Below are 17,233 nucleotides of genomic sequence, written 5' to 3'. Positions count from 1 at the left end.
TTCAGTGTCACATGATCCTTCAGAAATCATTTGAATATGCTCATTTGCTGCTCAACACTTTTATTATTATATATGTTGAATATAACTTTTGATTAACTGAAAGCATCTTTGGTAAGTATAGGTATTAAAGTCTGTGTAAAGCAGTATTAAATATGTGTTCCGAGTTTGTCACACCACAGAAAAATGTGTTATTAACCACCCCAGCCATTTGAATGCTAAAAATCTGGTAAATAAAATAAGTTCTTGACAAAAACTTACCATTCCAGTGGCTAAATGTGACTTTATTGGGGTTGCTTCTACCCGCGGACTTCAAAAACAACCTTTGGCAACAGTGTTAATGTAGCCCAATCCCGCGGGAAAACCGCAGACTTGGCAACACTGGGGGCGTGTCCGCTGTCAGCGCTGAAACCACACCCACTCGTGCGAAAGCTTCCGCCTCTCTCAACTGTCAAATACCGCTACAACCTGAATGGATGACCGAACTGTTGTAAATTATCTCAACCAGGTAAAATAATATGCATTTACGTGACAAAGTGATAGCTAGCTAGCAAACTGTAGGCTGTAGTACCTAACTACAATGACATTAATGTGTCAATGCGTCATAGAGACGTGATTTCAGCCCCGCCCAAAAAATTATAAACACAGAAATAGGGAAAAACTGTTTAACGGTCTAACTCCACAAATCAGTACTACATAGTTCTCTGTAAAATGTTTTCAGTAATACATTTCTAACATTTATAATAAGTTTAGAAATAATTCCCTGAATTGCCTTTTTACTAAAAGAGAAGTTCCCTTCCAGAACAAAAAATTACAGATAATTTACTCACCCCCCTTGTCATCCAAGATATTCACGTCTTTCTTTCTTCAGTCATAAAGAAATTATGTTTTTTGAGGAAGACATTTCCGGATTTTTCAGGATGCCATTATATAGTGGACTTAAATGGTGCCACGAGTTTGAACTTCCAAAATGAAGAAGGGTCTTATTTAGCGAAACGATCGACTATTTTCATTTAAAAAAAAAAACTATTTATATGATTTATAATGTACTCATCTTGTCTTACTCTGCCTGAACTCTTTTTCTTTTTCTGGTTCAATACAGGTTTTTCTTTTTTTTAAAGTATTTTTTGGCATTTTTTGCCTTTGTTGTGACAGGACAGATGAGAAATCGGGAAATCGGGTGGTATAGGGAAAGGTCCTCAAGCCAGGATTCAAACACGGGACGCCCTGAGTGCAATAATGCTGTGTGTCGGCGCTGCCCACACGGCTATCGGCGCCGGCTGGTTCAATACAGTTAGGGTATGTCAAAAAACTCCCATTTCATGTTTTCCCTCAACTTCAAAATTGTTCCACATCGCTGTTTTACCTTTTTTGTTAAGGGTGTTTGCATGTTCACTTTGCAAAGGCTGGGTCCGTACTTCTGTAGCGATGAAGGATGATTTTTAAATGATTTTTGAAGTTGAGGGAGAAAATACGATCAGAGTTTTTCGACATACCCTAACTGTCTTGAACCAGAAAACACAGAGTTCAGGCAGAACAAGACAAGACGAGCGTCTGAGGTTAAAAAATATTTAAATTGTATTTTTTTTAATGAAAATAACTGACCCTTATTCCTCGGCTGGGATTGTTTACAACCGCATTTGGGATCCTTTGAAACCGCATTTAAAGGGGTGCTATTATGCTTTTTCATGTTTTGAGTTTCAGTTAGTGTGTGGTGTGTATGTTTGGGCATAAAAAAGATCTACAAAGTTACAAATCTCAAAGTCCACTCCAAAGGGAGATATTTCGTTTTTAAAAAATCTCTTTTCAAGAACTACAACGAACGGCTCCACAACGTTTGTTTTCCGTATGCAATGATGTCTATTAGAATATCATTAAATTAAATCCCGCCTACGGAAATTCTAATTGTTGGGGGGTGGGTAGGGACGAGGTGGGGGATTAGCCTAAATTTACCGATACAGCGCAGAGAGCCACTTTAACGAGCCGCAGCGTGGTGGGTTTAAACACAAGCATTGACTGGAGTGGCCGCTTCAGAGCTGAAGCCGCGATCTACTCCAGTTGCCATGTTGGAGCCATAACGCATCGCAGACGTGTGCAGTGTGTGGTAAGAAATGTATTCATCATACAGTGTAGATAATGTTAGCTTCACTTATAACGCAAGTGTTTTTTAAAATGCATAAACTTGCACTAGAATATGCTAGGCTAATCAGTGATGATGTTTTTTGATGATGTTAGGCTGCTTTTATCCTTATGCTGGAGCTGGTTTCGGGCAATGAATCTAAGTATGTAAAATAATTAAATAAATTAGCACGATAATATCATGTATCTGCAATCTCGCAGGCTGAGGATAGGGATCAACACTGCTGTAGCGTATTATTTACTCACCCTCCATGCATCCTAGGTGTATATGACTTCCTTCTGTCAGACCAATGCAATCAGAGTCTAATAAAGTCTAATAAAGTGCATCCATCCATAATAGAAATGCCTCACACAGCTCCCAGGAGTCTCTGTAGCGAATCAATGTGTTTTTGTAAGAAAAATATCCATATTTTTTGGAAGTTCAAACTCGGGGCACCAAATGTTTTCCTCAGAAAACATCATTTCTTTACGACTGAAGAAAGAAAGACGTAAACATTTTGGATGACAAGGGGGTGAGTACATTATCTGTAAAATTTTGTTCTGAAAGTGAACTTCTCCTTTAATTACTTGAAAAATATATATTACTCACTTCCAAATTTTGAATGATGGTCCTTGCGTGTCTTTTTTTAACCACCACAAACTTCTTTGCTCTAGAATAACTGGGTGTAACCTCCTCTTCCACAGAAGCGCTCACCACTGCCATTATATTAAGGGGAAACACACAAGATGTGCTGAAGCTGTGTTGTGCACCGCTGCAATATCCATGTTATCTCATCGAAACACATACATTTAATAAACAGAGCCTTTGATATGCTTTGGAGCCTATCTCGGTGGAAATGTAATCAGCAACACAATTAAAGCATTATTGAGTCATTCTTTCAATGCCCTGGCCTAGATAATAGTGTAAATAATTAATTTTTCTATTAACTCATTGTTGTCTCTTCAGCTTGTCTCTCTCCACACACTGGGAACAGATACTAGGCTGCCTTTCAGAGATATAATTTTTCTAATTAGCACTCAAATGAAGGGCTGTCTGTAGCCTCTGATGGTCATTGTCGGCGTTTTTACCTCCCCTCGGTTAGATCATGATGGGTGATTGAGCTGTCACAGCAACAAATAAAGGGCCTTTCAGACAATCCCTTTCTGTGTTTGATCGACAGTCGAGCTTCCCTTCATTTTTAATGAACATCATAATTGTTGGCTGAGAAAAGGATACATTAATTAGAGGGAAACCGTTTCGTTAAAATAACCAGCTGAAGTAACGTAATTCGGTGGATTTGTTTGGAAATGTCCTTCTAATTAAAAGAACAGAAATGCACATCATTGTCAAATGTTTCGCAGATTCAATTATAGAGTTATGATGAAAATCTTGTGCTCAAAAGACATCGGGGGCTTCCGGCTCTAAATAATGAGGCCTCTGTCTCACGCTTTCCATCTGATGTTTATCTAACTGTATGTGCTCAGCTCACGCTCTTTGTTAATGTGACTCCAATGCTTTACCTGAAACATCACAACATGCCTCTGCTCAGTAAACAATTAAAGTAATGGAGCTGTGGAGAAAATGACTTATTTTCCATTACGCCCCCCCTTCCCACACACATTTCAAACTTTGCGTTCCGCCATTAGATCAACGACTGTGACCTCATTACATAAACATAATGATCCAGGAGATGGGGGGTTGCTGGTCTCGTTTACAGGAAATCTAGACAGGCAAAACCAACAATAGGGGCTGAAAAAAGTAATAGCTCATGCAGATCATTTATGGTTTCGTTTGTGCTAAAGTTAGTCTGGTTTCATGCACGTTCATATGTGTCCATATGTCTCTTTTTAATATCATTACATCCCTTGAAAGCTGGAGAAATGGACTACGGGTAAATGGGAGTATGACATTAAAAGAAAATGATTAAATGATTAAAAATTGATTTTTTTTGTTGTTGTTGTTTTTTTGCAATTAAATTGAATTACTATAAATTACTGTAGAATTTATTGAATTATATAAAAAAAAACACTTTGGTTTATATCATATCACTTAATATTCAGGCACCAATATGCCATAACACCTGAAACATTGTCACATACTTTTGATGATGAATTTCTGGCAATGCTACTGCTTTTTGTTTGTTTTAATGTCAATTTAACAGATAAATAAAAAAATGTTTGAGTAAAAATCTGATTTAAAAAAGATTAACTGTAAGTTATCTTATCAGATATAAACTATAAATTGTTTAACATTGCGTTATACATAATTTTATGGTAATATACTGTCAATTGTATGTTTTTTTTTGCAATTAAATTAAATTACGATAAATTACTGTATAATTTATGGTAAAAACAAATACATTTTGGTTTATTAATATTCTATTATATCACTTAACATTATGTCATATCGTTTAATATTCAGCCACCAGTATGCCAAAATACCTGAAACATTGTCACATACTTTTGACGATGAATTTGAGCTACTGTTTTTGTTTGTTTTAATGTCAATTTAACAGGATTTTAAATAATGTATTTTTTATTATACAACAATGTGACAGAGGTGAACTCAGAAACAAGGGAAAACTGTAAGTTACCTTACTCTATCAGCTAAAAAACTATAAATGGTTTAACATTCCATTATACATAATATTACGGTAATATACTGTCAGCTGTATGTTTTTTGCAATGAAATTGAATTACTGTATAATTTATGGCAAAAACAAATACATTTTGGTTTATTAATATTCTATTATATCACTTAACATTATATCATATCATTTAATATTCAGGCACCAATATGCCAAAATACCTGAAATATTGTCACATACTGTTGAAAGTGAATTTTTGGCAACCAGAAATGGCAGAGCTACCATTTTTGTTTGTTTTAATGTCAATTTAACATGATTATTTTTAATAGTACAAAAATGTCAAGAAAACCGTAAATGGTTTAACATTATACATAATTTACATTACATACAATATACATTAATATACAGTCGAATGTATGTTTTTTTCAATTAATAAATGCTATTTATTTTGCTTTTTTTTTAATGAAAATTATTAGATTATTAGATTATGTATTTTCTTTGTGTGTATGATCCTGTGCACATTTATTTACAATTTACCAGGATTTTTTAAAATAGCAATGTATTTTTTCTCATACAACAATGTGACAGAGGTGAACCCAGAAACAAGGGAGAACTGGATCCAAATGCAGATAAACTAAAGAGAAATACAAAAAATGTCAAGAAAATTGAACAAAAACAGAAAGGAAACAAGAGCTAGAACAGAGACCGGGAGTATAAGATTAAAAGAAATGTGTGTGAAAAATGTAGTTTAAAAAAAAGCAATAAAAAAGTTTGAGTAAAAATGTGAAAAAGTAAAAATGTCACAGTAAAAATCTGATTAACTGTAAGTTATCTTACAATATAAAGTGAAAAATGTAAATGGTTTAACATTACATTATACATAATTATACAGTAATACACTGTCAATTGTATGTTTTTTTGTAATTAAATTGAATTATTATGAATTACTGTATAATTTATGGTAAAAATGATATATCACATATGATTATATTCTATTTAAATTTCATTCTTTTTATATCAGTAATATATGTGTGTTTTGCATTACATTTTATTTATTTACATTTACATGTTATTTATTTAATGTGCATTATGGTTATGATGATGTATTTTTTTTGTGTGTATGATCCTGTGCACATATATTTACAATTTCTGCCCATGTTTTATAGACAGGCCACTTACATCTCTGATTTCCCATGTGACTTTCTATTTGACCTGTTTTATTATGGTGGTTATACATACGTTAAGGTAAAAAGCAGATTTTGGTATATTAACATTACATCAAATAACTTAACATTACATCATATTACTTAACATTTAGGCACTAATATGCCGTAATACCTGAGACATTGTCACATACTTTGGACGGTGAACTTCTGGCAACCAGAAATGCCAAAGCTACCATGTTTGTTTGTTCGTTTGTTGTTTTAGTGTCAATTTACCTTTTTTTTTTTTCTCATACAATAATGACAGAGGTGATCTCAGATATGAGGGAGAACTGGAGTTGTCAAGAAAACTGAACAAAAACAGAAAGCGAACAAGAACCACAACATGGAACACCAGCTAAACACTAGAAAAGACAACCAACACCTAACCCTTAACATAAAAGTCCAAAACCAGACACTAAATGGAGAATATATGACAAAGAGTGTGCAACTACAGATACTAGCAGCCTCAAAATAAAACCAAACATGGAGTCAGAAGGTTTTAGTTCCTCAAAGCAAACAGCACACTATATATCAACACTAAGCCACCCTTACGGCTCGGTCATGTCATCAGAGACTAATTTTCTGCATTGAATAGTGACATAATACACCATAATGACTGACAGAAGCCGACAAACACAACCCTCTCCCCCTCTGTCCTCCCTCTCAGCTCCTACATCTCTGTAATCTAGAGTGTGCAGGTTTGAATTAAGATCATTTGACAAGATAAACAGTTTTCGCTCGTTCCCATGACTACCACTTTTCACCCCAACTGCTTTGATTGTATTTAATCTGATGGTAATCATGGCTAAATGACAGACAGATGATAAGAAAGGCAGGATCCTTTTCTCACGGATGATTTTCTATTACCACCCAATCAGACTGCTGTCAAGGTTTCTTTTCATAGTGATTTGGCCATGACGTTGTGTGTGTGCTGTAATTAGCTCTTTAATATGGGTGATTAAGGCCCCATTGTAAATGACTCCCAATGAGAAATGTGAAGCGGTTCTTCTAAACTTCTTCAAGTCACTTTGACAAATCAATTTCTGCCAGCTAGTTTTGTGATTTACAATGAAAATGTAAATAGTACATTAAATGTAGTGAAAATGACGAATGCGCCATTTAAATGTTGATTCGCATCAATAATGTAGCATCTGCTGGGCTGTTTCAGCACGAAACCAAAATTTAAGTGACTGCTGATTGGCTGAGGCGCGCCTGACGTCACCTCACGGATGTTTAAAGGGGATTGAAGTCTTGTAATAGAGCAGCGTAACGTGCTCCGTTAACTCACAACGCTCAGACTTCAGGAGGACAGGCAAGCGATGCGTTATTTAAATGTAGGTAAATAAACTTATATCTGTGTTTATGACATATAAAGACAAAATATGGACCGGCGTCTGCGTCTATCCGAGCTGACAGACTGAACGCGATCATCTGTTCTGTATTGATGAGTCTGTGAAATTATCTGAAGTTGTGAAGCAGGTGAGTGCAAATACTTTTGCCAAACTAGTGTGAGCTTGTTTACTTTAACAAGATTGCTTGTCTATCTACTGCCTACTTGTAAACTAATTAAATACAGTGTTTGTTGTCCAATTCTGTCCACATCTGTTCAGTTTGCATGCATTCTCTATTCTAGGTAGTGACCCATTTATTATGGTAAACACTGCTTGTAATACACAAGCGCCTCATGTCAGAATGGGGGCCCTGGCATTGAAGCGGTGCGTTGGATGTGGATGCAAGATTTCAGACCGCTTCCTCCTGTTTGCTCTGGATGGGTACTGGCACTGCCACTGTCTCAAGTGCTCCTGCTGTCAAGCCCAGCTGGCAGAAATTGGCTCGTCGTGTTTCACAAAGCGTGGCTTGATCCTCTGCAAAAGTGACTATATAAGGTCAGACTACAGGAACAACACTCTTTGTTATCACCATCCTCGAAAATTTACCATCATTCACACCCTGAGCTAACAAATGTACTAGATAAATGAGAGGAGCTGTTCTTTTATACATCTAATACGTCTTCTGGCACTGTAGTGTCTGTAAATGAGGTTAGACTTAAAAAATAGTTCTCTAAAAATGAAAACTGTTCTGTTTTATTCACCCTCATGCTGTTACAAACCTGAATGACTTTCTTTTTTCTTAACTCTCTCAGTTTCAACTGACTTCCATTGTATGGACAATAAAAAATAACGTTAGTCATTGGGAACGGAAACTGTTTGGTTATCATCATTCTTCAAAATATCTTCTTTTTTGTTCATCAGTAGAAAGAAATACAGGTTTGAAACAACAGAAGTGTGAATAAATGATGACAAAAAATAGGTCATTTTTGGGTGAACTATCCCTTTAAGGGAAACACGGATACTGTAAAATACTGTTGTTTTTTAACCATGCAAAGTAAATGGTGCCCAAAACAACAATAAACAAAAATTGATTTTAACTGTAAATATGTTAATGATGACAGAATTTCATTTTCGGTTGAATTATCCTTTTAAAAGAGGAAACGAAGTAAGTATTATAAGCAGATTTAAAAGCTTTGTGTTTGTGAAAGAGGAAAAAGAATAATGACTTGCTTATTAAAAGACATATTTGTGATTATGATATTCAATACAGATTATTCGGCCACAGTGGAGCCTGCAGGGCTTGCAGTAAGTCCATCCCAGCAAATGAAATGGTTATGCGAGCACAGGGCAATGTTTTCCATGTCAAGGTAATTTACTTCATTAAACTGACCCATTTAAATACACTTAATTAAAGATGATCTACATTTTTACCTCTTGTTTATAGGTATGATATGTGACCCTGGACCACAAAACCAGTCAAGTTTGTTTTTTTTTGGAATAAATAAGTTTTTCATTGATGTATGGTTTGTTAGGATAGGGTAATATTTGTCAGAGATACAACTATTTGAAAATCTGTAATCTGAGAGTTGAAAAAAATCAAAATACTGAGAAAATCACCTTTAAAGTTGTCCACATGAAGTTCTTAGCAATGCATATTACTAATCAAAAATTAAGTTTTGATATATTTATGATAGGATATTTACTAAATCTCTTCATGGAACATGGTCTTTACTTAATATCCTAATGATTTTTGACATAAGAGAAAAATTGATCATTTTGACCCATACAATGTTTTTTTGGGCTATTGCTACAAATATACCCATACTACTTAAGACTGGTTTTGTGGTCCAGGGTCACAAAAAGTGTGTTTTTGGATATGTTTTCCTCACAGTCATTTCTTTCTTTACTCTTCCAGTGTTTTGTATGCTCCATCTGCCATAACCAGCTAGTACCTGGTGATCGTTTTCACTACACAAGTGGAAAACTGTACTGCGAGCGGGACAGACCAACAGCTTCTGCGCACAGATACGAGCACTTGGATTCACTCAGGGAGCACAACGTATCCGAACAGAAGTCCTGAGCTCATAATTTTTTTGCTGAGCTCTGAGAAAGAGACACTAATGGAGCACCTAGTTTCATATTCAAGACCTCATATAACCCAGTAGTTGCTTTGTCAGCTACAGACCATTTTGTGAAGGTCTAATATTGTGGAAATTCAACGTATATGGTAATATCTGGCAGTTTAAATGAGGTTAACCATTGGAGCTGAAAAGCAATATCAGCGAGCATCCTTGCGTATCATAATCAATTATGAATTGGTTTTGCACAGAATGACCTTTCTTATATGTTGTGGACCTGCAATTTAGTTGTGGTGTCTGTTTGTTTTGATATAGTGCTGTGTACTTCACTTTCAGGCGGTGAAAACACCACCTTCCACTGGTGTGTGTGACATTTATCTTTTGGTTACAGGACGGTTATTCTTCCTGGTCTGCATTTAACCTGTTTATAAATCAATCCTGGGAGCATTCAGAGAGTCCATGTTCTCTGTATCCTTTAAAGCAGACCTCCAGATGATTTCTTGGAGAGGAAAAATCATTTTTTATTATTAGAAAACAACAGTCTGAGCTTGCTATAAAGGACCAGTCTTTAAAGTGTGTTGTGTTTTAAGTAATATTTGCTTTATTCGAAATAATTAAAAACCTTTAAAACCCCTATTAAGGATGTCTTTTCAGTTGTTGTGATGCATTCTAAATGGTTTCTAATATATTGACAGACACAGAATTTATGGAGAACACCACCCTCTGTTGGCTGAAAGTAATTTTGTCACTTTCAGTAAATCTTTGTTAAAAAATTAGCATTTTCCAGTAAAAAAAGCAGCTATCAACATGATAGCTATGTGCAGAATTAATGCTGAATTATGAATTTAGAAAAAAAATACTCAAAGGGAACATTATATTAAATATTTTATTATTGTTTACAGAATAAATAATAAAATACACAATACATTATTCAAGCCTTAGTAAGCCATGCTAAATGTCATATTTTTAAGACAATTCCATCATGTCCTAATCTCCAATTATTGTAATATAGATATTTTTCTTAATATACCTCCTGTCTATGCTTCTCCCTTCCTCACAGTCTGACTTTTAGTCCATGTTTCTGATGAGAAATATTGATTCTTTAAGGATTTGTCCTTTATATGAGTAAAATAGATTGGGAGCTGTTATAAAATATGTCTCCATAGAATAAGCGGTGCTGCTTTTATAGAGTAAATCCTTACTGAATGACTATTCTTGCTCCTGCAGAGTAAATCTAAATTAATTGACCTGTAAAAAAAACTAGAATAGAATTAGTTGTACAGAATATTGTTTATGATCCTATAAAATAATGAGTTGCACTGCTTCCACAGCATAGAATCCCCATTGAAGTTGTTATAAAATATAGAATGTTGTCCTGATCTCAAAGAATCACAAAATGAATGCTGTTACTTCCCTATAAATCCATATAGATTAAGGTGCTGCTCCCATAGAATACTCTACCAGTCTCTAAAGTTTCTGAACAGTAGATTTTTTTTTTTTAAAGTAGTCTCTTCTGCTCACCAAACCTGCATTTATTTGATCTGAATTACAGCAAAAACCCTACAATTTTTAATATTTTTTTTACCATTTAAAATAACTGTTATCTAAGTTTATTTTAAAATATAATTTTTTTCCTGTGAATTTAAAGCTCAATTTTTAGTATCATTATTCCAGTCACATAATCCTTATGTTATGCTGAAAACGGCTGAGTAGAATTTTTCAGGTTTCTTTGGTGAATAGAAAGTTCAGAAGAACAGTATTTATCTGAAATAGAAATCTTTTGTAACATTATGAATGTCTTTATCATCACTTTTGATCAATTTAAAGCATCCTTGCTAAATAAAAGTATTAATTTCTATAACAAAAGCTTTTTATTTTAGATAAATCTTTCTATTCATAAAAGAATTCTGAAAAAAAAATATACTCAACTGTTTTAAATAATAATAATAATGTTTCTTGAACAGCAAATCAGCATATTAGAATGATTTCTGAAAGATTATGTGACTCTGAAGACTGGAGTAATGATGCTGAAAATTTAGCTTTGATCACAGGAATAAATTACATTTTAAAATATATTCAAATAGAAAACAGCTATTTTAAATAGTAAAAATATTTCACAATTTTACTGTTTTTTCCTGCATTTTGGATCAAATAAATGCAGGCTTGGTGAGCAGAAGAGACTTCTTTAAAAAAAAAAAAAACATTAAAATTCTTACTGTTCAAAAACTTTTGACTGGTAGTGTAGGTTGGAATAAAAATGTGTAACTGTGTAAATCACAAAAGAATGAGTGCTGCATTACGTAAATCACGTAAATCACTGAAGGCCTCTCTTTGTCCAACACTATATGTGACCCTGGACAACAAAACCAGTCTTAAGTCGCTGGGGTATATTTGTAGCAATAGCCAAAAATACATTGTATGGGTCAAAATTATAGATTTTTCTTTTATGCCAAAAATCATTAGGAAATTAAGTAAAGATCATGTTCCATGAAGATATTCTGTAAATTTCCTACTGTAAATATATCAAAACTTAATTTTTGATTAGTAATATGCATTGCTAAGAACTTAATTTGGACAACTTCAAAGGCGATTTTCTCAATATTTTGATTTTTTTGCACCCTCAGATTCCATCCCTGGTAAAAAAAAAACATAAGCTGGTAGGCATGTTTTGATGCTGGTTTAAGCTGGTCCTTTGCTGGTTTATGCTGGTCCTTGACCAGCAACATGACCAGCATAAACCAGCAAAGGACCAGCATAAACCAGCTTAAACCAGCATCAAAACATACCTACCAGCATATGCTGGTTTTTTCACCAGGGATATACTGAAATAGTTGTATCTCAGCCAAATATTGTTCTATCCTAACAAACCATACATCAATGAAAAGCTTATTTATTCAGCTTTCAGATGATGCATAAAGCTCAGTTTTGAAAAATTGACACTTTTGTGGCTCAGGGTCACATATGTGAAGACCCCCACTCAATTGTACTGAACTGTACATTCTTGAATGAATAAAAATGATTGTTGTTGAAAAGACAAATGTTAAAACATATTTGCATCTTGCTTTTTTTTTAGCATTTTTAATTTACATTAATTTATTACAGTATAAATAATTTTAGTCATTCTGTGACTGAGGCCCCCTAGTGGGCCCTGGCCCCAGTCCCCAGTTGAGACCTATTAGAATACATAATAGAATGTTTGAATAGTTACAACAAAATGAGTTTGTGATTCCCAATAAAATCACAGGCGAATAAAATACATTGCGATAGAACACATTTTTTTCTTCTGCAGAAATGTCAGAATGATTCACTACAGTGTGCTACTCCTGTAAAATTAGCCTCCGTATAATGTAGTTGTGCTAAACGCCGTAGAATAACTTGCGTTGAAGTGTAAATAAAGTTCTAATAGAATTCGTAGACCGGACTGTTGTATTGAAGCCTCTGTGTTTGTGAAGCTGTTATTGATCACATGATCGAGGGTGGACTGGCCGTGGCTGAACTGGGTGCGGGAACAGAAACTTGCACTTGGGTCGTTCTGCCACCCGCCTCCCCTTGCTCCGATATTAGCAGCACAGCTCCGCGTTCACCCCAAAAGCGCGGATCTCCGCTCTGAGCTCGGGTCTAAAACCTTGCGTTTACAACCAACCGACAGCGCAACAATGGGACCCTATCCGTATCCCGGCCACGCTATGGATCGTACCCCAAATAAAGCGCTTTTCGCTTGAGACGGAAACATAACAGGCTTGTTTTTTGGGAGTGACTCACCTCCCCTTCCCCAGAGTTTGATTCAAAAAAAGAGTTCACAACCAAGATGGCCGCCGATCCCATGCAGGTAGGAAAAGTTTTTTATTTCATACAATACAGATGGAAAGTATCTTAAAGTGTGCACGACGACTATTACGCTTTAAAAACACAGTATGCGCCCTAAGCGCAGCTCTCGTCTAATCACTACTTTTCTTCCTTTGGGACGAGCTGCTCCCTCCGCCGAAGAGCTCATAACACGGGAAAACGGGGAATGGGGCCCGAAAAACACTTGTGACATGCGTTCAGAGTTTGTGTTTGTCCCGTACAGATTTAGTAGCGTCTCCACATAAAATACAGTTTAGATTTTATGCCATGTCGCCTGGTAAAAACACGTAGTTGTGATGGATTGCAATTGTACACACTGGCTGTGTCTCAAAACCTAGTGAGCTGCCTACCTAGACAGCAAAACTGGTTGAGGACGTTAACTAAAACAGATTTAAATAAAGCTAATGAACAATAGTTAAGTAAATCCACTACCTCTACTATGTTATTACCACAGCATTCCTTTGTGAGATGTAGTATGGTAAAGTTTACTATACAGGGAAGTTTATAAGTTTGCTTGTTTTTCTACAAATGATTTTGAAGTTATTTGGTTCAGTGCTAAACAGCAGTCTTGTTTCTAACACTTTGAAAGATAATCTGAAGGTGTTTACAGTGTAAACTTGTCTTTTAATAACCTGAGTGGTTTGTTGGCTAATATAAACGAACAAACGTATTGATGTATAAACTATTCTAATCACGTTTATCTGCTACACATCGAGATTATGTTTTTGGCAAATGCATGATGTTCCGTAACCGCTCCGTAATGAGCTGTCAGCCATCATAACTCGATTTTATTACAGTGCATTGTTGTGGAAAGCAACTTCTATATGTAGCATTTCAGTCTACTACTGTGATTATTTGTTTGAGTTCACCCATTTTCACTTTTATGTTCTTCACAAAGACATAATCACAAGAATTCTGAGTATATATGAATTCAGTTGTCTGGTATGCGAAACCAAGTCCTGGTCAGATGCCGTTGTGCCAGTGCATTCAAATCTGTTGAGTTTTTCTCAGTTTTTGTAAACTGGGAATGACACTGTTGTTACTGAAACATGTTTTGTCAGCCTTTTTCCCAGAACTGATAAGTCTGAGAGTATTATGGAAAGTGGAAGAGACACTGCTGCGTAACTTGGTTTTATGTGGTGAATGAGCAGTCTGGAGGCATTGTTGTTAGTTAAAGTGCTCTTTGGAACGCTCAGTTTGAGTATTAATAAGCAAAACACATTATTAATAGAGCCATGTTTTTGTCTTGCATATTTTTTGTTAAGCTATTGGTTTTGTGTGTGTCCTGAGTGTAGCAGCGCAAGTTAGGAAGAGATAAAGTGCAGCTTTTTCCTAAGAATACCTAAAATGTGGGACAGTTGCTTTTCCATGACCTTCAGTTGACCCATGAGTCAGTGCTGTAAGCGTGAGCAGAGGGTCAAAACATACATGCTGGTTATTTTGTTTTATTTCGTTCTGCAGACAGTGAGATTTCAAAGTCATTGATGAAGTATATGAGGTCATCCCGTGTCCAAATTTCAAAAACGTCCCTGGTTAAAATTTTTGATTTTGCTCATATTTTTTCTGAAGAAAGATAAACTTGTATAGTGATGCAAGCCAAAATATTAGCTAAATGTCATGGATGAATATTTACTGAGTAATCCACTATTTTGTACAGGGGGTTAAAATGACTTCAGATAGACACATTTCTAGTTTTAGCATTATTTATTCTTCAGACGTTCCACTTTAAATACAGTAAGTATCGGCTGTATACAAAGTGAGCTACGTTTGGTTTTCGTCCCCTGGGTAATATTCAACAATCTGAATATGAGATCCCCATATCTTTGGGACTAAACAATGTAAGGACTTGAAAATGAAGATTCCGAAAGAAAGGTTTATTAAGAACTATAATCTAAAATCACATTGTGATATCTTTAATACTACTTGAGTTATAGGAACGCAAACTTTGTAAAAAAGAGTATTTATGGCACTCAGACAGATATGTTCAATGCAATTGTTTTGACAGAAGGAAACAAGATACATTTCTAGTTTCAACGTTATTTGTTCTTCAGACCTTCCTCTTTCTAAGAAAAAAAGCATCATATTTTTGCAAAGTGACCTACATTTAGTTTTTGACCACTGGAAATGTGTACAATTTAACAATAATTCTCAAATCTCTGGAACTGAACTGTGAGGCCTTGAAAATGAAGATCAAAAAAGAAAAGTTTGTTAAGACCCAATATAAAAGAGCATTAAAATATCTTTAAGTGCTGTTTCCCCATTTTTGAATGGTCACCACTGGTACATAATGCAACCCAGTTTGCTAAAGTCAGCAGATTTTACTAATACACCTACCAATCTCAGTATAAACGTAACAGTATGATGCTGCCATCTTTCTGAAGTCATTTTTAACCCCCTCTAATTTGGCTCCAAATCTCAGGTTAAAATTGCCATTTTGACCGCCCTCTGTAAAATAGTGGATTACTCACTGAATATTCATCCATGACATTTAATATTTTGGCTTTCTTTACTGTACATGTTTATCTTTCTTCAATAAAAACATTAGCAAAAAAAAAAAAAAAAAAACATTCACTCTAGTTCAGCTTTCTGATATCAGAGATACGTCAGATTAATTTATCTGTATCTGTTAATATTTAAAGGTGTAATTCAGCATTGGCAAGTTGGGTTTTTAATAAAAAGTTGTCTGTCTTTGCAGTAATTTTTTATGTCATCTGGCAGATTTTGCTGGCAAATAAAAGAGTTGAAGGTAGCTTGGAAAAATAATGCACACTGTTAATTTACTTTCACTACAGACATTGTAACAATACAAAGGTGGTTTGAAATTTGCATAGTACAAGTACTACGTCATTTCATTTTTACATTTAGATTAACTTTGCTGATATCTAATGCTCACTCAAATTTAATCTTTAAAAACACTCATCGTTTAAATGTAAATCATTAACAAGTCTTGAAATAAATGTAAACTTTTCATGCTGTGCGTTATAATGATGTAGTGCCTCACTTGTGGCATTTAGACAAAAAGTTTTGAATTTTAACATCAGTCGTTTATCCGTTGGTATCTTCCAGAGTAGTAATTATCAGTGCATCCCTGTTTTTAATATTTAAATGTTGATGTATTTGAATAGTATGTCGATTATGGATCTACATATATTTTGCTTATTATCTGTGCATGCTTGACGAACCTCACCTTCACCCTCCTTTAGACCTGAATGAGCACATTCTGCTGAAAGTTTTGTTTTAAGCTTTATTTATGGCTCCACTTTCCCCTGGAGGAAGATTAGAGGAGCTGTTTCAGTTCTCTTACATGTTGTCAGTGAGCTCATGAAGAGCTGGGCTAAGCAGGATTTGGCTCACCCACTCAGACCAGTTATCCTCCCTGCTGATGTCAGTGATACTGTGTTTCTTTATGCGTGTACTTCTGTGTGCGTTCATGCTTAGGGGTTGGTGTGCAGGGTGCATTGGGAGATGTGAATGCAGTATATCATGACTCATGATACTGCAAGTGACAATTATGCCTTGGGAGGGAATTTTACTCCAGGTGTTTATTAAGAATCTTTTTTTTTTGTATGAAAAGAAAAGCAAGTTTTGTGTAAAAGATGTAAGATATTGACATCATGTTGATATGTTTGTTTTGTACAGGCTCACATGGTTTCGGACCGGCTGGGCCTGGGGCACAACCTTGACCTGTCTGATACCATGGTGCAGCAGAAGCTAGACGAAATCAAGGAGCAGATCAAGAGGGAGATACGCAAAGAGCTGAAGATCAAAGAAGGGGTGGAGAACCTTAGAAAGGTCACCACGGAAAAGCGACTGGCGTATGTTGATAATATGCTCAAGAAGTCCAACAAGAAGTTGGAGGAGCTGCATCAAGAGCTGCAGGAACTCAACGCTCATATTGTGGTGAAGGATCCAGAGGATCTTCTCTTAGGTATGAGCAAGGCTCTCGTCAGTAAACTTTAACCATCTGTAGTGCCATCTGTATTTATATACACACAACCTTTCAAAACTTTGAGGTCAGAACGATCTTTTTTAAAGAAATTTATATTTTTATTCAGCAGGGATGCATAAAG

The 17,233-nt window shown here is 35.3% G+C and overlaps 2 protein-coding genes across 2 annotated transcripts in view; both read left to right on the top strand.

Moving 5' to 3' along the window:
• Positions 1–7,155: 7,155 nt before the first annotated feature.
• On the top strand, positions 7,156–9,953 carry lmo4 (LIM domain only 4). Its single transcript, XM_051136662.1, has 4 exons — positions 7,156–7,387; positions 7,542–7,794; positions 8,510–8,606; positions 9,155–9,953. Exons 2-4 carry the CDS (start codon positions 7,559–7,561, stop codon positions 9,317–9,319), a joined length of 498 nt encoding a protein of 165 aa, XP_050992619.1. The 5' UTR covers positions 7,156–7,387; positions 7,542–7,558; the 3' UTR covers positions 9,320–9,953.
• A 2,839-nt stretch (positions 9,954–12,792) lies between these two features.
• The window catches only part of pkn2a (protein kinase N2a), a 34,928-nt gene continuing 30,487 nt past the window's right edge, over positions 12,793–17,233 (top strand). The window contains exons 1-2 of the mRNA XM_051134689.1: positions 12,793–13,146; positions 16,803–17,091. Of these exons, the coding sequence (XP_050990646.1) occupies positions 13,126–13,146; positions 16,803–17,091 (310 nt within the window). The 5' untranslated portion in view covers positions 12,793–13,125. The remainder of the gene's footprint in view (positions 13,147–16,802; positions 17,092–17,233) is intronic.

This window comes from Labeo rohita, chromosome 2, assembly GCF_022985175.1.
Source record: "Labeo rohita strain BAU-BD-2019 chromosome 2, IGBB_LRoh.1.0, whole genome shotgun sequence".
Lineage (NCBI taxonomy): Eukaryota > Metazoa > Chordata > Actinopteri > Cypriniformes > Cyprinidae > Labeo > Labeo rohita.
Note: the sequence above shows the minus strand (reverse complement) of the source record. Positions and strands in the feature narration are given on the sequence as shown.

Bases quoted from the DNA above. Each gene is read 5' to 3' on its own strand.
- lmo4 (XM_051136662.1), top strand. From the start codon at position 7,559: ATGGTAAACACTGCTTGTAATACACAAGCGCCTCATGTCAGAATGGGG. The intron at 7,795-8,509 runs GTCAGACTACAG...TATTCAATACAG, and splicing joins TGCAAAAGTGACTATATAAG to ATTATTCGGCCACAGTGGAG. The intron at 8,607-9,154 runs GTAATTTACTTC...TTACTCTTCCAG, and splicing joins GCAATGTTTTCCATGTCAAG to TGTTTTGTATGCTCCATCTG.